Here is a 22,889-nt window from a genome sequence, read left to right on the forward strand (position 1 = left end):
ATGATTGTCGGAACAACTGACTCAGCATACAGGAAAGTCAAAACAAGCTTCGGTGATATCAAAAGTAAGAGTGTTAACATTAAGAGTGCAATGGGAACTCCACTGTGAAGTGCAGAGGAGAGAGCGGACAGGTTGAAAGAGTACGTTGAAGGCCTCTATGAGGGGGAAGACTTGTCTGATGTGATAGAGGAATAGCCGGCCGCGGTGGTCTAGCGGTTCTAGGCGCTCAGTCCGGAACCGCGCGACTGCTACGGTCGCAGGTTCGAATCCTGCCTCGGGCATGGATGTGTGTGATGTCCTTAGGTTAGTTAGGTTTAAGTAGTTCTAAGTTCTAGGGGACTGATGACCACAGATGTTAAGTCCCATAGTGCTCAGAGCCATTTTTGATAGAGGAATAAACATTAGTTGATTTAGGGGATCCAGTATTAGAATCAGAATTTAAAAGAGATTTGGAGGTCTTATGACCAAATAAGGCAAAAGGGATAGATAACATTTTATCACAATTTCTAAGATCATTGGGAGAAGTGGCAACAAAATGACTATTCAAGTTGCTGTGTAGACATACCATCTGTGTAGACATACCATCTGACTTCCGGAAAAATATCATCCTCATAATTCCGAGGACTGCAAGAGCTGACACGTGCGAGAATTATCGTACAATATGCTTAACAGCTGACAAGAATAATATACAGACGTATGGGAAAGATAATTGAGGATGTGCTAGATAACGACAATCAGTTTGGTTTTAGAAAAGGTAAAGGTACCAACTTAGCAATTATGACGTTGTGGTTGATAATTGAAGCAAGACTAAAGAAAAATCAAGACACGTTCATAGGATTTGCTGACCTGGAAAAAGCGTTCCTCGACGTAAGATGTTTTATGATGTTGAAAATTCTGAGAAAAATAGGGGGAAGCTATAGGGAGAGACGGGTAATATACAATATGTACAAGAGCCAAGAAAAAATAGTAAGAGTGAACGAATCGCTCGGATTAAAAAGGGTGTAACACAGGGATGTAGTCTTTCGCCCCTACTGTTCAATCTGTACGTCGTAGAAACAATGATGGAAATAAAAGAAAGGTTCAGGAGTGGAATAAAAATTCAGCGTGAAAAGATATCAAGCCAACGGCCTTGCCGCAGTGGTAACACCGGTTCCGTCAGATCACCGAAGTTAAGCGCCGTCGGGCTGTGCTAGCACTTGGATGGATGACCATGTGGTCTACCGAGCGCGGTTGGCAAGCGGGGTGCACTCAGCCCTTGTGAGGCAAACTGAGGAGCTACTGGATTGAATAGCAGCGGCTCCGGTGTCGTAAACTGACATCCGGCCGGGAGAACGGTGTGCTGACGAGATGCCCCTCCATATCCGCATTCACTGACGCCTGTGGGCTGAGGATGACACGGTGGCCGGTCGGTAGTGTTGAGCCTTCCAAGGGCTGTTCGGACGGAGTTTAGTTTTAGAAAGGTTACCAAAGATACGTTTCGCTTATGACAGTGCTATCCTAAGCGAAAGTGAAGAAGAATTATATGATATGCTGAATGGAATGAACAATATAATCACTACAGAATATCGATTGATAATAAATCGAAGAAAGACGAAAGTAATGAGAAGTAGCAGAAATGAGAACAGCGAGAAACTTAACATCAAGATTGATGGTCACTAAGCACATGAAGTTAAGGAATTCTGCTACCTAGACATCAAAATAACCAAAGACGGATGGAGCATGGAGTACATCAAAAGCATACTGGCCCTAGCAAAAATGGCATTCCTGGCCAAGAGAAGTCTACTAGTATCAAATATAGGCCTTAATTTGACGAAGAAATTTCTGAGAATATTCGTCTGGAGCACAGCATTGTATGGTAGTGGAACATGGACTGTGTGAAAACCGGAACAGTAGAAAATCTAAGCATTTGAGATGTGGTGCTACAGGCGAATGTTGAAAATTAGGTGAACTGATAAGGTAAGGAATGAGGAGGTTCTGCGCAGAATCGGAGAGGCAACGAATATGTGGAAAACACTGCCAAGGAGAAGGGACAGGATGATAGGACATCTATTAAGACATGAGGGAATGACTGCCATGGTACTAGAAGGAACTGTTGAGGGCAAAAACTATAGAGGGAGACGGATTTTGGAATACATTCAGCAAGTAATTGTGGAAAGGGATTCCTAGTGGACCGTATCAAACCGTCAGAAAACTGATGACCCCAAAAAAAAAAGTCACATTTTCCGCCAGCTTCCTTTCGTTCCGTGTCGGCAGTTGCTTACAGGGGCCAATCTAGATACAAGCATATGTAGTATGGGTTTCCTCACAAGAGCCACGTAAGATAACAGTTGACAAAATGTGTAAATGAATTAATTCTCGGCTTCATACAACTTCGACTGTCGCATGTTACCATTACCTTTTGATGAAAAAAAAAAAAGAGTACGGGTGGTAGCTTCCGATTTTCTTTAAATGGTTATATCTATGCCACTTACTTTTTGGACATTGTATACGCCAAATAACGTGCACTGGCTGCGTGCTGGAATATCTGAAAGAGAAGGAAGTCTGTGTTAATAGGATCTTTTGAAAAATAAAATAATTATTAAGAGTACTGAAATGAAAATGCGTCAGACACTAACAGTTTTACTGAAATGTTATTTGCTAAACAATTCTCATAACTATTGGGATATTCATCTCATCAAGAGTATTGACGTTAAACTTTGTTGTCAAGAGGCCTATCCATCTTAAGTCATCTCCAATGTAGAAACTTTTTTTAGTCGCACGTCATGAGCCATCCTTCTTTTGTGAATTGTATGTGTTTTGTGTTGGCTTCTATAGTCTTGCAATTCTCGTGTAGCCATTCCTACTTCGCCATTTTGCACTTTGCGTCAGTCTCATTTTTAGACGTCTTATTCACGTTCGCCTTCTTCATTTGCAGCATTTTTATATTTTCCCCTTTTGTCAGTCAAATTCAATATCTCCTGAGGATTTATAATAGTCCTTGTCTTTTTACCTATCTCATCTTTTGCTGTCTTCCCTATGTCATCAGTCAAAGCTGCCCATTTTTCTATTCCATTCCTTTCTCTTGCACTCAGTTTTAGTTTGTCCAACTTACACGTCTGCTCTGGTAATCTCTTGAAGTCTAAAATGTTGTTTCTGAATCTCCGTCTTACCATTATCTGCAACATTCCAGTGGCCACAGGTCGCTGCCAGGTCTGCAACATTCTTTTTGCTTCTTAAACTAAGCGTCAGCGATGATCAAATTATGAACTGTGATGCATTCTACCTGGTGGCTTCTCCTTTCATTCTTTCCCCCCAGTCCATGTTTTACTATTATTTCTCCTTCTCTTCCTTTTCCTACATCTGGATGCCAGTCACCCACCACAATTGAATATACACTCCTGGAAATGGAAAAAAGAACACATTGACACCGGTGAGTCAGACCCACCATACTTGCTCCGGACACTGCGAGAGGGCTGTACAAGCAATGATCACACGCACGGCACAGCGGACACACCAGGAACCGCGGTGTTGGCCGTCGAATGGCGCTAGCTGCGCAGCATTTGTGCACCGCCGCCGTCAGTGTCAGCCAGTTTGCCGTGGCATACGGAGCTCCATCGCAGTCTTTAACACTGGTAGCATGCCGCGACAGCGTGGACGTGAACCGTATGTGCAGTTGACGGACTTTGAGCGAGGGCGTATAGTGGGCATGCGGGAGGCCGCGTGGACGTACCGCCGAATTGCTCAACACGTGGGGCGTGAGGTCTCCACAGTACATCGATGTTGTCGCCAGTGGTCGGCGGAAGGTGCACGTGCCCGTCGACCTGGGACCGGACCGCAGCGACGCACGGATGCACGCCAAGACCGTAGGATCCTACGCAGTGCCGTAGGGGACCGCACCGCCACTTCCCAGCAAATTAGGGACACTGTTGCTCCTGGGGTATCGGCGAGGACCATTCGCAACCGTCTCCATGAAGCTGGGCTACGGTCCCGCACACCGTTAGGCCGTCTTCCGCTAACGCCCCAACATCGTACAGCCCGCCTCCAGTGGTGTCGCGACAGGCGTGAATGGGGGACGAATGGAGACGTGTCGTCTTCAGCGATGAGAGTCGCTTCTGCCTTGGTGCCAATGATGGTCGTATGCGTGTTTGGCGCCGTGCAGGTGGGCGCCACAATCAGGACTGCATACGACCGAGGCACACAGGGCCAACACCCGGCATCATGGTGTGGGGAGCGATCTCCTACACTGGCCGTACACCACTGGTGATCGTCGAGAGGACACTGAATAGTGCACGGTACATCCAAACCGTCATCGAACCCATCGTTCTACCATTCCTAGACCGGCAAGGGAACTTGCTGTTCCAACAGGACAATGCACGTCCGCATGTATCCCGTGCCACCCAACGTGCTCTAGAAGGTGTAAGTCAACTACCCTGGCCAGCAAGATCTCCGGATCTGTCCCCCATTGAGCATGTTTGGGACTGGATGAAGCGTCGTCTCACGCGGTCCAGCATGTCCAGCACGAACGCTGGTCCAACTGAGGCGCCAGGTGGAAATGGCATGGCAAGCCGTTCCACAGGACTACATCCAGCATCTCTACGATCGTCTCCATGGGAGAATAGCAGCCTGCATTGCTGCGAAAGGTGGATATACACTGTACTAGTGCCGACATTGTGCATGCTCTGTTGCCTGTGTCTATGTGCCTGTGGTTCTGTCAGTGTGATCATGTGATGTATCTGACCCCAGGAATGTGTCAATAAAGTTTCCCCTTCCTGGGACAATGAATTCACGGTGTTCTTATTTCAATTTCCAGGAGTGTATCTTCTCTAACAAGTTCAGTTTCCTTTACCTCGTCATACTTTCTTTCAATCTCTTCACCATCTGCGGATCTACTTGATATATAAACTAGCACTGCTGTGGCAGGTGTTGGTTTTCATGTCCATTTTGGCTACGATAATGCGTTCACTATGCTGCTCACAGTAGTGTATGCGTGTTCCTATTTTCTTATTCATTATTAGGCCTACCCCTGCGTCACCCCTATCTGATTTTTTGTTGATAAACCTGTACTGTCCTAACCAAGGGACCTGTTCTTCTTGCCACCACAATTTGCTAATTCCCACTGTATCTTATTTCAACTTACCCATACCCCTTTTTATGTTCTCTGACTGTGACATGACCTATTCAATAACCCAATATACAGATCCGACTAGTAAATCAAATAAAATCTTTAACACTGCATGAAAGCTGAAAGCAATAGTTACAAATACCAATGATTGCAGTTCTAATTATTTCTGTCCTTTTGGTACGGTGATAGCGTCTATCAATGTGCTGCAGCCTGGAGCTTTTATCTGGGTGGCGAAAGGTGAAAGGCTCTGGGGAACTGCTAGGGTCATATAAATTTTTCTGCTGATGACAAAGCCTCAGCCAGGTACACACTGTGAAGAACAGTTTGCCGGCCGAATGAACTGGGCCGACAAGCGAGAGAAGCCCGGCCTGTCACAGAGTCTCACTGAATGCAAAGTGCAAGGATTTCCTTTTGGCGAAGATAAGATCCAACGGACAGGAGAAAACACGATACTGCAAGTGTGGGACCCAGCTGTTAGACCCGAAGGAGGCCAGTTGGAATATTTTTTTCAAAATTTGATAAGCACATCCGTAATTGGATCATAGCAATTATTCTGATAGCGGGAAAGAGCTCACGTCCATGCGTATGTATATGTTTTCTCAATGGCTGTAACAAGAAATCTGTGATATGGTGGGAGAGATTTTCTGCCTTCTACCTCACTCCAAGGGATAAATGTACTGCATTGGTTAGCCACCACAGAATGGACAAGATTAGGGAATTTGTTACCATGTTTATCGCAGTATCATTGGTCGGTATTCGCAGAGCGTGTTGCGATTGGCCAATGAAATTCCGATGCTCGAAGAACCGTCCAAGTTCTATACAAGAGAGTAATAAAACACATGCTCCAGGGGCGTCGTTGAAACAACTTGCGCCAGACGTATCATCAAGTGCAGTACACTAACGCCTTAGGGCTGAACTCAGATGCCAGGTCTAAACTTAGAATTCACAGACATAACCGCAGCTATCCTCTGTTCTCGTACATCAGTAAGCATGGGCCATATCTGCATCCACCGAGACGAGGCGAGTGTGAAGTCATTAATCTTGCATCAAGGTTGCACTCTCCTAACGTAACTTTTACAGACAGCCAGTCGCATCCAGTATGCTCTTAGGCGAAAATGTTGGTGTACGTACTTTTCTGGGACTTTACTTTAGCTTCATAACATATTCCTCAATCACTAGTCATATTTGTGAACACATTTTATATAATTTCTGTCATTTATTCACCCATTTATGCCAAGACTATCCGTCTGCAAATCCTTGTTCCCTTGAGAATTATTTGTGTTCCTGTTTCAGTGTAGAAAACACTTTCATTTCTTTTAGCAATAAATCAGGTTGTTAGTTTCTTTTCATAGTTTCATGGATGCTGATTTATGTGAGATGTGGAACGCACATTTCATATTTAATTAGGCCACCCCTGTAATTGAATTAGACAAGACGTTATCCGTTGTATGACGTCGTTTTTTTTGTTTTTTTTAATTGCATGATCTTATGGTGAGTTATGTATCACTGTATGTCACTGGGGATAGATTCTGTAGCATCTCAGAGGTATGCTAAGTGCTCAACAGACACCTCACAGAATGAAATTTTCACTCTACAGCGGAGTGTGCGCTGATATGAAACTTCCTGGCAGATTAAAATTGTATGCCGGACCGAGACTCGAACTCGGGACCTTTGCCTTTCGCGGGCAAGTGCTCTACCAAGTGAGCTATCCAAGTACGACTCACGCCCCGTTCGCAGGAGAGCTACTGTAAAGTTTGGAAGGTAGGAGACGAGGTACTGGCAGAAGTAAAGCTGTGAGGACGGGGCGTGAGTCGTGCTTGGGTAGCTCAGGGATCTTGGGACTGTACAATATCCTTCCGCCAAACGGCCAAAATTGGCGCCCTTTTTACTGGCTTGAGGCTTCCTCGGCAACTTTCCCGCCCTTCTTCGCAACATTAGTGTTTACTAAAAAGAATGTACTATCAATGTCGCGCTTCTTGTGACGATATTAGAAATGGGGGAGTGTTTAGTGGGGTGACTAATTGCTCTCCCAATTTCTAATTGTATTTGTAATTTGCGATTTATTTTGATATTTCAGCAAATACTTTCCAAATAGATGGCGGCAGCTGCTCTTTTGCACCCGTTTTCGAAACGAAGTGCTTCAAGGTACCGCCTTGATGAGCAACATTACTGCTCTCTGGAGGGTGGAGCTAAAACACTAGTACAGACAGAGTATTAAAACCTGCCTGGTACATGTGTGTTTTCGATCATTGAAAGCTATATTCCAGCTTTAACAATTTCGACTGAAGTACCTCCAGACACATTTACCACCATAATAGCTCGAATATCTTCGTACAGTTTACCTAGAACTACATCTGGAACGTTATTTTTTTTTTATTATGTATATGTTTTTGTGATACATTTCTTCGGTTGTATAAACATTTGACGAAGTTCTGGGATACTTATACAGTTTTCTCTGGCTCGTTATTTACTGTGCCATCTTTTCTCTGTTCATTACATTAGGTCTATGTAGGGTGATTCAAAGAAACGTTTATAGACTGACATAGCACATGGGGCATACAACAAGGATCAGTAATCATATAAGAATCGAGGGTCGCAAAGACCATCTGGGGCTACTAAATTGCGTTGCATTTATTTAGTCACATGCTACAAATGGACGCCTGCTGCAGGAGATGCTCAAAGTTTTGCCAGATGCATCGAGACATGCCTGATCTAGTCTGCATTGAATGGCCCACCCTCTCAATGACAACAGGTGTATCTCGAAGACATGCTGCTGCCGCAGCAATCCTGTCCACTAGGTCCTCCGGCGATGTAGCAGGTGTTTCATACACAAGGCCCTTCAGATACCCCCATAGCAAAACAATCGATTGGGCACAGGTCGGGTGATCGTGGTGGCCATGCGACTGACCCACCGCGACCGATACAGCAGCCGGGAAAGGTTGCGTACAGATGTGGCCTCACTTGTCTGCTGAAATGCGCGTGGGCTCCGTCATGCTGAAACCGAATGCGGCGACGAACAGGCATGGCTACGTCATTCAACATGACCGGCAGAATCTCCAGGAGAAATGGGAGATACGAACGACTATCAAGTCTGCCTGGGACAATGTACGGACCAATTAAACAGTCTAGAACTATCCCAGCGCACACGTTAAGGATAAATTTGCGTTGTGAAGCATACATACGTGGAGCATGTGGTTTCACATCCCCTCACATATGCAGGTTGTGAACGTTCATCACACCCTCGAGTGAGAAAGCAAGTGGTCACTTCGCTGATGACGCCGCAGTGAAGCTTCAGTCTGCAGAGAATTCCTGCAGAAACCATGTACTTGTTGTAGTCTCTCAGTTCCATGCCTCAGCACGTTGTTGGATTGAGTTGGTTGGTTTGGGGTATAAAGGGACCAAACTATAGGGTCATAGGTCCCTTTTTCCTCAAGCAAACAAGACTAAAGGTGAAACAATTAAAAGCAGAGGAGTTGGGGGAAGTAAAAGGGGGAAAACTAACGAGGTACCACACGAAGAGGAAACGAAAGAAGCGAACCAAACGGGGAGACATACACTAAAAGGAAAGGTAGAGGAAAGCAGTAAAATAAAATAGCAGATGGATTGGGCAGGCTGATCACGGGGATAAAAAAGGACGAGCCAGCCACTCCGCAACATAGTAAAATCGCTAGCCTAAAAGACAAGGCGAGAAGAACACACATAGGGAAAAGAAAAAACGACAAGGAAAACAAAATGCAAAGTAATAGGGACGAAGACGTAAAAGAGAGTGAGGGTGAAGGCCTGGGAGAGAAGGCCGGGGGCCCAATCTTTGATGGCACGATAAAAAAAACCTTTCACGAATAAACCGTAAAACTAAATCGACCGTTGAGACATTGTTGCCCAACACCGTCGGTAGAGTGCTGGGAAGGTTAAAAGTCCTCTGCAAAGCGGCTAAAATTGGGCAGTCCAACAAGAGGTGGACGACAGTTATACGGGCGCCACAGCGACACCGAGGTGGGTCCTCGCAACGGAGGAGATGAACGTGTGTTAGCCAAGTATGGCCGATGCGGAGCCAGAAAAAGGACAACAGAGTTCCTGCAAGTGGCTCGCATGGATGACTGTCACACATTCGTTGTCTCCTCGATAACACGGAGTTTGTTTGGGGTACTGAGGCTGCACCATTCAGTGACCCATATCGCGAAAACGTTTTCGGTGGGAGACCGATTGGAGATCACTCTGCCAGGCCAATCTCTAGAGTTGGTTTACCAGTAACCCGTTTGGACAGGCCGTCAGCAAGTTCATTCAGCGGCATCCCGACATGTCCTGGGGTCCAAATGAAGGTCACTGAACATCCACAGTTTCTGAGGGCATAAAGAGACATCTGGATAGTTGTTACCAAAGGATGTCGAAGAAACCGCTGGTCGAGAGCTTGTACGCTGCCTAAGGAGTCACTGCAGATGACGAAGGACTCACGGGCACAGTAGCGAATATGCTCAGGGGCGCGATAGATGGCTACCAACTCAGGAATGAAAACATTGCAGCTGTCCGGCAAGGGGTGCTGTTCGGTATTTAGTTTTAGTTTTAGTTATGTCATGTTCCATAGATCATTTTCCCGATTATTTTATCGATATGATGTGGACCAAGTCAGATTACAAGATATATATATATATATATACACACATGAATAGTGCTAATATTAATATTACTGAAATTTTTAGTTCTACACATGCAATTACATTTAGAGGTACATTTATTTGTTTTTTTTTTCTTTTTTACCAGTTCTGAAACAGAAACTAGTCCATGGAATAGAAGGAGTTGTCCAAAAGAAATGATTTTCAGCTAGATTTAAAACTTGATCTGCTACCTGCCAGACGCTTTATGTTGTTGGGCAAATGATCAAAGATTTTTGTTGCTGAATAATGTACTCCTTTTTAAGCAACTGGCAGCTTCAATAACGGATAGGAAAGGTCATTTTTCCCTCTAGTGTTTTACATATGAACATCGCTGTTCTTCGCGAATTGAGATGGATTATTTGTAACGAATTTCATTAGCTAATATATATACTCTGATAGTGCAGTTGAAATACCTAACCTCTTGAAAAGGTGCCTACATGACGTCCTTGGGTGAACACCACTAATTATTCTCACAGCTCTCTTTTGTTCTATCAATACTTTATGTCTAAGTGGTGTGTTACCCCAGAAAACTATTCCATAAGACATTATTGCGTGGAAATATTCAAAATACGTTAGGAGGCTGACCTGTTTATTACCAAGACTAGCGATTATACGAAGAGCGACAGAAGCTGAATTTAGTTGTTTGAGAAGTTCAGTAATATGCTTCTTCCAGCTCAAGTTATCATCAATGTGAACACCCAAAAATTTGCAGAAATCTACCCTGTTAACTGAGCCCTGTTCATATGCTACACCAGTTGTCGGTATGACTCTATTCGGTGTACAGAGCTGGATATAGTGAGTTTTTTCAAAATTAAGGGAGATTCAATTTTCTGATGACAACTAAATAATTCTTCGAAAGAAATCCTTTATCTTCAGCTGCTTTTTCTGGAATGGGATTTATTATAACACTCGTGTCATCTCCAAAAAGTACTAGTTCCTCTTGCTGAACGTTAAGTGAGAGGTCATTCACATGAATAAGGAACAGCAGAGGACCTAAAATTGAACCCTGTGGGAGTCCCTTTGAGATAACTCGCCATTCACTAGAATTTACCACCCTCCCAACATTATTTGTGCTATTCAGCACAATTTTTTGCTTTCTGTTCATTAAGTATGATTCAAACCAGCTGTGTGTATAGCCTTCAATTCCATAAAACCTGTGTTTTTCTAACAGTGTGACATGATCCACACCATAAAGTGCCTCGGAGAGATCACAAAACTGGCGATAATTTGTTATTTAGAGTTTGTGCTATTTGATAGGTAAATGTGTAGACAGCATACTCAGTCGAGTAACCCTTCCAGAATCCAAACTGTGACATGCTGAGTAAATTACTTTCAGGTAAATGTGAAGTGTGTCCAACGTGAGCGTAAGTGTAGCCAACAAGACCGTCGACCATTGATCCATCTGTGCAGATTATTTCTGAGCCTTCAGACTCGCTGAGAAGAAAGATAAATTGCTGACAGGGGGCCTCAGGTGGAACTGAGCCTTTTGGGCCTTGCGACAGGTCCAGCCAAAGCCTTGGCCGCGGTAAGGTACGGAGCATGGAGGTGTAAGGAAGTGGACCCGCAGACTGTTCATCGTGTACAGACGGAGGATCAGTGGCGCGGAATACATCTCGTTAATTATTGACGGTGTACGCTGCACCCTTTCGAGGACGCTTTCTTCTGCGCAAGTGCCCGTGTTGTTCATTGGCGACCAGCATCCGGCTTGTGCACACGGAACGAGCCGATTTCACACAATCGGGGATGCAGAGTGGCGAATAATGTGTGGCATGGCACCCTTCTATCGGGATATTTCGCGCGACACAATCGCATGGCTTTTCGTCCAGTGCAGTTGGCCGAGCCATAAATCAAATGCATCTCAGCCATTTCGCGGTACGTGTAGCTAGCTATTTTACACGTAACGCTACGATGGCATGAATGATGACGGCCTCTGTGCGCTCCACCCTTGTTTGTATAGCAACGCCTTCTCGTGACGTTTGCGATCCCGGTTCCTACGTGACTAGTGATCCTTGTTGTATGCCCGGTGTACCATGTCAATTTGTAAACGTTTTTTTGAATCACCCTGTATAACATAAGCTTCTCTTTCGTCTTCCTCGTACTTATGCTGCTTCTCTTACCAAATTTTCTCACATCCCCTCAAAGACATTTACATATCTTTGTTACATTCGTTATACCATTTCATGTTCCTACTACCGTTTCATTGAAATTCTCGCTTTCTTGATAATGGCTGCCTCTGTCCACTTGAGAATTTATTTCCTTTTACTCTCTTTGTTCCTGTTTCCTATCATACCTTTCTTAAACAAGCGTCCCTTTAGTGCAAGTCAGTATAACCTTCATATTCTAATAAGCCAACATTGTTACTGAAATTAATTTGCTATTTCTCCCAATTTTTAGATAAAATCGCACGATTTAGAAATCCAACTTGCTGCTGGATAAGTCTGTTTTTTCTGGTATTGTGTCTCGAAGTGAAACTTCCTAGCAGATTAAAACTGTTTGCCAGACTACGACTCGAACCTCAGGCTTCATTCATTTTGAATATTTGTCGAAGTGTTTGAAAAATTCTGTATTATATGTGTACTAGAGTAATTGATATAGCAGTTATTCCTTCAGTGACGTCACCGATTAGAACAATGACGTCACAAGTTATGACCACCATTGTTGTTTCGATAAGGGACCTCCGTTAGAGTATGTGAATCACCCCTTCAGCTGCTGTTGCGTCTCTGTAACGCTGCAACACAGGTCAGGTAGTATTTAGTTATGCATTCCACAGATCATTGGAACGATTATTTTTATCAAAATCATATCTAACGAGTCAGTTTGCAAGATACATATATATTATTAGTGGTAATATTACTGAACAAATTATTTTTTCAGTCCTTCTTAAACAAATACAATAGGTTATGAGTTTTTAAATAAGAAGTCATCTATGGAATAGAAAGAGTTGCCAGAGCAAATTAATTTATGTTAGATTCAAAACTCGTTTTGGAGCCAGTCGGACAGTTTATGTTATTGAGTAAATGATAAAATTTTTGTTGAATCATTCTGAACATCTTTCTGAATAACTGACAGCCTTACTAGTGGGTGCTAAAGGCCTTTTTTTCTTTTAGAGTTTTGCGATGGACATCAATGTTCCTCTCAAATTGTGATGGACTATATATGATGAATTTCATTAGTAAATACGTATATTGTGAAGCTGCAGTTAAAATGCTTGATTCGCTGAAGATATATTTTCAATATGACTGTGGTGAAAACCTCATTATTCTTACTGATCACTTTTGCACACTCAATAATTTCTTTGTAAGTGATGAGTTACCCTAGAAAATTAACCCTTTGCAAAGTATGTTAGGAGGTTGATTTGTTTGTTTCAAGACTAGCAGTTATACTACGAAAGAAACTTCACGAATTTAATTGTTTGAGCAGCTCAGTAATATGCTTCTTCCAGTTCACAATTAGATCAATATATATGTCCAAAAATTGGCAGCATTCTACCCAGTTTACTTTCTACTTATCATCTGCAACATCAACTGTTGGTATGACTTCTTTTGTTGTGCAGAACTGAATATAGCATGTTTTCTCAAAATTTATGGAGAGTCCGTTTTCAGAGAAGCTCTTAATAATTCTTTGAAAAACATCATTAATAAAATCTTCTGTTGCTTTCTCTCTAATGGGATTTATTACAGTACTAGTACCATCTGAAAATGTACCAGTTCTCCTTGAACAATCTTAAGTAGAAAGTCATTCACATATATAAGAAATAGGAGTGGGCCCAAAATTCAACCCTATGGAACTCCATGAATTTTTGTCTCTTTCTAACATTACCTGAATTATTCATTATAGCTGTCATATTTGTTAAATATGATTCAAAACAGTTGTTTGTAAAGATATCGACTCCATAAAACATAAGTTCTTTTTAGAAAATAACATTATCTACACAGTCAGACACCTTGGAAAGATAACATACACCATAGGTATCTTATTCTTTAAGGACTGTAAATATCTAGTGAGTGAACGTATGAATAACATTCTCATTTGAACAAACCTTCTGGAATTCAAGTTGTAATGTGTTCAGCAGATAGCTTCTGCTTAAATATGAGACTACTCTTGAATATGTTCCTTTCTTGAATATTTATAAAACGACGACAATAAGGAAATTAGACGATAATAAATGAACTCTTTCTTGATACCCTTTGTATCAATAAGCTTACCTATGGCATTTTTCAACCAGTCAGGAAAAACTCGCTGTATGCATGACGCATTGCATATATCACTAAGGACATTACTTATCACATTAGATTAACTTTTCACAATTCTGTCTGAAAAATCCATTAACACAGTAGGATATTTCGTTTTTCTATAATTTTATTAATTTTTTCTCCTAAATTTCAGTAAAGAATGTTTGTGCTTGTTCTAGCTGCTTAACGTTTTGTGGAATGGCGTTTTTAACATATTCTCTTACTTCTCCTGCCGAACCATTTAATTCTATTTTTGCTGCTGCATTTAGAAAGCGATTGTCAATAATACCTACAACTTGTGAGCTATCTATCACAGCACTGGCATTCAGTCTAACTGAGAAATCATCTTGTGCAGAGACTGGTTGTGGGCAGGCTGTTTCACGATATTCTACATAGTTTTGACCTTATTATCTTCATTATTAATTTCTGTCAATATGTGCGTATTTCTAGAGATTTTAATGAGTTTCTTTAAAATACTACATCTTTTGCAGAATGCCAATAACATCGGATATTGACTTGTTTATATAAATTCCTCATTTCCTCTTACTTGATAAGTTATTTGTGGCCTACTTTTTTAGTGGGTTTTACAGTAAATGTTGTTTTCAAAAACTGACACAAATTTATTATGGAATATACCGAATTTTAGATTCAAAGCTCTTTCCATATACAGCGTGTTCCAAAACTATTCGTTCAAATTAATACTGGATGTACAGAACATTAAAACAAATATATTTCAATGAGAAAGCTGTGGTCTATGAAGTCAACCTGTAATGTTAGGAAAATTTTGTTTGTTTGTTATTGGTGCTGGAGTAGCTGTCGTGTCGGTGTCGCTGACTGGGGATGTGCACTGACATTCAAAACTGCTCTGTGTACACAGTTCACATATTTGAGCACATGTGAATCCACAGAGTATTCGATCTCGTTTATTATGTTGAGTATAATGACTTTTCTGGAGACTAGAAGTCTACTCTGTAGGAATCAGCATGGGTTTCGAAAACGACGATCGTGTGAAACCCAGCTTGCGCTATTCGTCCACGAGATTCAGAGGGCCATAGACACAGGTTCCCAGGTAGATTCCGTGTTTCTTGACTTCCGCAAGGCATTTGATACAGTTCCCCACAGTCGTTTAATGAACAAAGTAAGAGCGTATGGACTATCAGATCAATTGTGTGATTGGATTGAAGAGTTCCTAGATAACAGAACGCAGCACTTCATTCTCAGTGGAGAGAATTCTTCCGAAGTAAGAGCGATTTCAGGTGTGCCGCAGGGGAGTGTCATAGGACCGTTGCTATTCACAATATATATAAATAACCTTGTGGATAACATCGGAAGTTAACTGAGGCTTTTTGCGGGTGATGCTGTAGTATATCGAGCGGTTGTAACAATGGAAAATGGTACTGAAATACAAAAGGATCTGCAACGAATTGACGCATGGTGCAGGGAATGGCAATTGAATCTCAATGTAGACAAGTGTAATGTGTTGCGAATACATAGAAAGAAAGATCTTTTATCATTTATTAGCAGGTCAGCAACTGGAATCAGTTAATTCCATAAATTATCTGGGAGTAGGCATTAGGAGTGATCTAAAATGGAATGACCATATAAAATTAATCGTCGGTAAAGCAGACGGCAGACTGAGATTGATTGGAAGAATCCTAAGGAAATGCAGTCCAAAAACAAAGGAAGTAGGTTACAGTACACTTGTTCGCCCACTGCTTGACTACAGCTCACCGGTGTCGGATCCGTACAAGTTAGGGTTGATAGAAGAGATAGAGAAGACCCAACGGAGAGCATCGCGCTTCGTTAGAGGATCATTTAGTAATCGCGACAGCGTTACGGAGATGATAGATAAACTCCAGTGGAAGACTCTGCAAGAGAGACGCTCAGCAGCTCGGTACGGGCTTTTGTTGAAGTTTCGAGAATATACCTTCACCGAGGAATCAAGCTCCCTCCTACGTATATCTCGCGAAGAGGCCACGAGGATAAAATCGGAGAAATTAGAGCCCACACAGAGGCAAACCGACAATCCTTCTTTCCACGAACAATATGTGACTGGAATAGAAGGGAGAACCTATAGCGGTACTCAAGGTACCCTCGGCCACACACTTTAGGTGGCTTGCGGAGTATAGATGTAGATGTAGATATCAACAGCGAGTCGGTGTTAATGCGTGGGCCGGCATTCTCGGTTACAGGTTGATTGAAACATGCATTCTTCCATTCCGTCTCGATGAACAGATGATATCACATCTTCGTGAAACATGTGTTGCCGGAACTGCTACAGGATGTACCTCTAAATGTAAAAGGATGTATTTCCAGCACGATGAGGCGGCAGCCCATTTCAGCATTGCTGTGAGGGAACATCTGAGAGCCACCTTAGGAATTGATGCACCGGTCGAGGTGGTCCTGAGTTCTGGCCAGCCGGGGCACCTGACTTCACGTGTCTGCACTTCTTCCTGTGGGGGCATAAGAATCAGCTGGTGTATGAAACCGTTCTGGAAACAAAAGAAGACGTCGCTAAAACTGCCCTCGCTGCTGGTGCCATTGTGGACAAGCCAGGAACACGACTATCAATAGTCCGACGTTGCACAGCGTGCATACAGGTCAATAACCGCACATTCTAGAAGTTCCTGTGAATGCCACGGCTGTAATTAGCAGGCTAAACTACCTTCTGTGTAATTCGTCCCTACAATCAGAAACTGCTGTCAGAGACCTTATGTACCATAACGAAATATGTTTGTTTTGATGTTCCCTACTTCCTGTGTCAATTTGAAAGACTAGTTTCGCAGCACTCTGAATATCTCTATCCTGTCCCACCACTTTTAACTTAGTCTTAAAACATCGTATCCTATTGTCATTAATGATCCTCACTGCTTCCGTGAACAAGCATAAGAGCTGTAAGGGACTACGCTGTTGGTGCACAGTTAATCGAAATAAAGTTCATATAGCTCATTAGCAATTTGGTACACATTAATTGTTTCAGCCTGAGCACTGCCTATAATAATTCTGTCAGTCACGGTCCTACATCTTGCTACACACAAATTGGAGAATTTATTACAAAAATCAGACTGGAGCATCCAGCTAATGATTCCTGTCTCTGTAACCCGACTCTAACCTAAAAAATGTGCCCCTCTGACTCCACAGGGATTTTGCCTTGCGTTGTGGCACCCTCTTAAACTTTTTGCATGCTGAACTAATCTGTCCTTCCCCCTCCTGTTCAGGTGCAGACAGTGATTCGTGTATTCCCATTCTCCAATTGCAGCAACAGGTACAGTACAAATATGAGACATTGTTTCAGTCAAATGCAATCCACTCATCTCAGCTGCCAGCTGTGTTAAACCAGGGCTGCTCGTGACGGTGCAAAATCTCCACAAATCACACTTGAGTGTGCACTGTCGCTGCTCCTATTTCAACCAGATACCCTTTAATACTATACGCTAAGTTGTTAGCCAGGTTGGTTCCTGCTCCTCCCACTACAAGCAAACCATCTTTTCATCACAGTCTCTGCGAAAACCCCTTTGTTCTCTGTTACCCGGTTAAACTTTACACTAGGTTTCTGAGATCGTCTCCCTTCTGCTTATTACTTGTTACCTCTTCCCATTTAGCATTGTCTCTCCGCCTTCAAGGTACCTAATTCGATACACATGATTTCTAAATCTGCCTCCAAAAATCTTCCTTCACTGTTCCATGACCCTCTTGTCTCGACTGCATAATCTATAACTCCGTGGAAGATCCTCGTCTGTCACTTTACTGACTTCCCCATTACAATTTCTCCAATGAAACACCAAGGAGAGCGGTGTGCTGACCACACGCCCCTCCTATCCACATCCTCAGCTGAGGATGACACGGCGGTCGGATGGTCCCGATGGGCCTCTTGTGGCCTGAACACGGAGTGCCGCTGCAATGAAACACCAACCCACAGTTCTGACATGTTTCTCCCAGACTGACCAACTTACAGCAACATCTGCATTTATCATACACAGCGCTACCTTTACACTTAACCAAGAAAACCATAATGCACACTTAAACTGCAATAAAGCAAGAACTACTGTATACGTATATTCCAGTGAGGTGCAAAATTCTGGACGGCAGACGCACCTAAACACGAGAATGTAATTTCAGATAGATATCCACTGAATGTAAGTTTTATATCACAGGAGCCACGAAATGAATGAAATTTAAAAAGCACAATATTTTTGAACAACAAAGTAAACTGGCATTATTAGCTACGTAGGAAATAATGTATCCAAACAACACGTAGTTTGGAAATTTGTGGTGGTAAGTTCCTATGGGACCAAACTGCCGAAGCCATCAGCCCCTAGGCTTACACACTATTTAATCTAACTTAAACTAACTTACACTAAGGACAACACACACACTTATGACCGAGGGAGGACTCGAACCTCCGACGGGGGGAACCACCCTTACCGTGGCAAGGCGCCTAAGACAGCGCGACTACCCCGCGCTGCAACACACAGTATTCTGCAGAGATGGCATTGATGTCAAAGTGCGTACAGAGTGCGACCGACCGCCATGACGGCCAGCTACTTGTTAACATCGTGTTACGATGTTCGATGAGTGTTAACTAAAGCATTTTCCTTAACAGTGGCTGAGACGGTGATTTACACATCCCTTAAAGCATGGGTACTGATCCCTATAACCATGGCCACCATTGCACATGATGACTGTTTTATGGCTGTCCATGTACGTTGCAATTTTAAGAAAAATGTATTTTACTGAAATATCTGTAAGGAGTTATTGAAGGGGTTAGTTGTTTAAGATACGTTTAGATCAATGATTAGGCACACTGTAAGTAGGGTGTTTAGGTTTTTATGTTGGTAACGCCGCGTAGTGCTCTGTATTAAAATCGCTGACTGCGCTGTGTGCAGTCTGTGGGTGGTTGGACTCGTTGTTCGAAGTTATTCGCTAGTTTAGTGTTCGGCAGTTGGATGTGAACAGCCCATAGCGTTGGCAGTTGGAGGTGAGCCGCTATTAGTGGTGGTTGTGAGAGAGATGCTAGAGTTTTGAGATGTTAATATCAGCGGACGATCTGGACGTGTGTCCGTCAGAAAGGAAATCTGTTAAACTGGATGTCACGAATTTTATATATATATATATATATATATATATATATATATATATATATATATATATATATAACTTTTGAACACTATTAAGGCAAATACATTGTTTCTTCTCTATCAAAATCTTTAATTTGCTAACTATATGCCTATCAGTAGTTAGTGCCTTCAGTAGTTAGAATTTTTTATTTAGTTGGCAGTATTGGCGCTCGCTGTATTGCAGTAGTTCGAGTAACGAAATTTTTTGTGAGGTAAGTGATTCATGAAGGGCATAGGTCAGGGCCATTCTTTTGTAGGGATTATTAGAAGTGAGATTGCGTTGCGCTAAAATATTGTGTGTCAGTTTAGAAATGATCAGAATGAGTAAAGAGAAAACTGTTAGAGTACGATACTTGCATGAAACTTCCCCTTTGTATGTAAAGAATGATTGTCCTGGTAAAACTTCTGCGTTACTTGATTTTCAAACTCCAGAGTGAAACTGAACGTACTGAGAAGGGAAGTTTCATGCAAGTAACGTACTCAAACAGTTTTCTCTTTACTTATTCTGATCATTTCTAAACTGACACACAATATTTTAGCGCAACGAAATCTGACTTCTAATAATCCCTACAAAAGAACAGCCCTGACTAACAATAACCTATACCGTTCATGAATCACTTACCTCACAAAAATCTTCGTTTCTCGAACTACTGCATTACAGCGAGCGCCACTACTGCCAGCTAAATAAAAGATTCTAACTACTGAAGGCACTAACTACTGATAGGCATAGTTAGCAAATGAAAGATTTTGATAGAGAACAAACAATGTATTTACCTAATTCGTGACATCCAAGTAAACAAATTTCCTTTTTCTGACGGACACATGTCCAAATCGTACGCTCATATTAACATCTCAGAACTCTAGCATCTCTCTCCTCACACCCACCAATGCTGGCGGCTCACATCCAACCGTACAATGCTACGGGTTGTTCACATCCAACAGCCCAACACTACACTGGCAAATAACTTCCAGTAACGAGTCCAACCAGCCACAGACTGCACACAGCTCAGTCAGCGATTTTAATACTGAGCGCTACGTGGCGTTGCCAACATAAAAACATAAACAGGTTACTTACAACATAGCTATTAAAAGAGGAAAAAATTCTTTAGTGTCTATGAGGTTTGTGAAAGGCAGACTTACCCACTGTGCATCGTAGCCAAAAAGCACGTACTTCCAATTGCTCGACAGTTTTGGTTTCAGTGGCTTGTATTCTGCGAATACCTGCAAAATAGACAATTAGTTTAGAAAATGTATCCACTGATAAGCCAAAACATTACCTCCACCACCCACCGGAAGATTGAATGCTACGTGGTGGCACCGCTGATACATGGTACGATAAGGAAAGTATGGTACAGAAGTAGAGCAGAGGCGAGTGGGGAATCATTTTAGCCACAATGCGGGCCACAAATTGGGAAATCTAATGACTTAGGCGCGCTGACAGATGACAGGTTGTTATGGTCGATCAGAGAGGAGCGTGCATCTTAGAGCAGGTCAGCTGTTGGCGTTCTGCTGCCATCAGCATCCATGGAAAGTAGTTGAAAGAAGATGAAACCACGAGTAGGCGATAAGGGGTAGGTGTTTTAAAATAATTTTAATATGTCGTTTATTTTTGAGTTAGAGCTGCACTTTCTTTTATAGTGCGACAAGTTTCAATGTCCCAGTAACAGCTTCAGAATTCAAAACAAATTAAAATTAATTATATGCTGTCTATTGTTTTACAAAAAGTACAAACATATTGTACACTAATGTTGGTTTACCAATTTAGTTGCGTCAGCTACCCCTTGTGTTAGTATCCAAACCACACAACAGTATCTTGTGGTACACAACTGTAGTCCACGTTTTAAATAGGTAACTGATTGAGAGAGAGGAAAAGAGGGAAAAGGGAGGAAAGGGGAAGGGGAGAAAAGTGGAATCAATGGAAGTGGGAGGAGGAAAGATGGCAGAGAAGGGGAGTGGAAAGGACCCTTGAACTAACGTAATTACAGTCTGTAAGCTAAGATAGTAACTTCTGTAAAATTAAGAAAAATAAATGATTAGGTATTATGGTTAAAATATGAAAAGTGTAGTACTAAGTGGGAGAAATGTGATAACGACAATGAATTTATAATCGGTAAGACGTTGCTGTTTCTTGTCTAACAAGACACGACCTTACTTTAACACTATAAAAAGTAAGATCATACGAAAGCTATAGTTAAAATATTAAGAGCATCGAAAAACGATTGTTTAAACTGCAAAAGCTATAGAGTAGTAAAATCACATGATTTGAAATATGTAAACTAATTAAAAATGAATTAAGTGGCTCAAAATATTGCAAATGGAAAATACTGGAAGTGAAAAACTATAAAAGGTATACAATTACAGAACTATAAAAGACAAAATATGCGAGCAACTTAATTTACAGGGAACAGGTTGTGATGGTTACAGTTAATTGCGTTTGCTTCTGCCTGGCGACGTTGTTCAGTGCGCAGTTCCACAGTGTGTTCGGAAGCCAGTCCGCACGCTGGCTTGCGGCTAGGGTGGTGTGTGAGTCGACGTCCAGCCGTCGTCTCTTCTCGTCGGGCGAGGGTCTTGCTCATACATACATTGTGTCCAGGTGGACGGTTAAAAGAGGCCTTCAAAGTTTCTAAAAAAATCCACTCTTAATAAATCCGTTCTGCTGACTTAATACCTTTCCAGGCTCTTGTAAACGGCATGTAAAAATCTCACTTTCATTCGACATTGCTAGACAGCAGTTTAACAGAGTGCTTCGATGTTAGAAGATGTTAACCAAACGTTGTTTTACTATTATGACTTGAATCGTGTCCTTTGAAACATATTTCAAACCTCCTGCTTGTTTCACGTACGCAACCCCTCACAATAATTAAACAGCATTTGGTGCAATCTCTTAACGAAGCATTTTGTTGGAACAAAAGAGACGCATTGCGAGCTGCTGCACGATGCACCAAAGGGACATCTCTTAACAATGTTGGATGAAACTGAGAATTTTACCTACCATTTACAACAGCCTGGAAATACTTTAAATGAGCAGAAAGCTTTCATTTAGAGTGCAACATGGGACGCAGAATGGCTTCCGTACACACTGTAAAACTGAGTCCCGTACAATACCATCAATTAGAAGCAAATACAATTAACTTTAACTATAGTTGTGGGATAATAGGGTTACTGCCACAATTATGATATCAAATTAATTAATTAATCAGTTAATTACCTCCCACCCACAGATGACGTCATGGGTTTTGCCCAGCCGGCACATGGGACCCTGTACCCTCCCCAACCTGCCCTATTGGCGGGAATTTAGAACTGAGGTGGGAATTTCGAATTCTGGCGGGAAATTCACATATGGTGGGAATTTCTTTGTCCCAAGGCTTTGCTGACGTCCCATCCCACCCTGCCACTAGGGAACTGGTGGGACTCGAAACCCTGTCCTTCTGACCAGAAGGCCCAATTGCATCCCCCTACACAGGGAAACGGTCAATCTCCGTCCAGCCGCAGGAGAGGAAGTTTAGGTTAGTGTACTTTATTTATTTTGGCTGCGAAACTGAAACAGAAGATAGGTCCTAATTAATCAATTAATCATATAAAGATTGGGCCTAATTACACTTGTATATGCATAGCACTACACAAGGAGCGCCTAAAATCGCAACAGAGCTCAAAAACTGATAATGTTATACACCTCCTGTTATCCTGCTGGGGAAAAACATCACACTGCCATTCGAAAGTAGTGGCAGACGTACTCAAAATAAGTAGTAACTCTACACAGGATGATCCCTTTACCTACAATTCGAAA

The 22,889-nt window shown here is 42.3% G+C and overlaps 1 protein-coding gene across 1 annotated transcript in view; it reads right to left on the minus strand.

The window, feature by feature from the left end:
• Window positions 1-22,889, minus strand: part of LOC126485130 (venom dipeptidyl peptidase 4-like) — a 293,595-nt gene that overhangs the window by 192,789 nt on the left and 77,917 nt on the right. The window contains exons 4-5 of the mRNA XM_050108774.1: window positions 20,243-20,323; window positions 2,472-2,524 (exon numbers count right to left, since the gene is read on the minus strand). Of these exons, the coding sequence (XP_049964731.1) occupies window positions 2,472-2,524; window positions 20,243-20,323 (134 nt within the window). The remainder of the gene's footprint in view (window positions 1-2,471; window positions 2,525-20,242; window positions 20,324-22,889) is intronic.

The sequence above is a fragment of the Schistocerca serialis genome, chromosome 6 (assembly GCF_023864345.2).
Source record: "Schistocerca serialis cubense isolate TAMUIC-IGC-003099 chromosome 6, iqSchSeri2.2, whole genome shotgun sequence".
NCBI classification, from domain to species: domain Eukaryota; kingdom Metazoa; phylum Arthropoda; class Insecta; order Orthoptera; family Acrididae; genus Schistocerca; species Schistocerca serialis.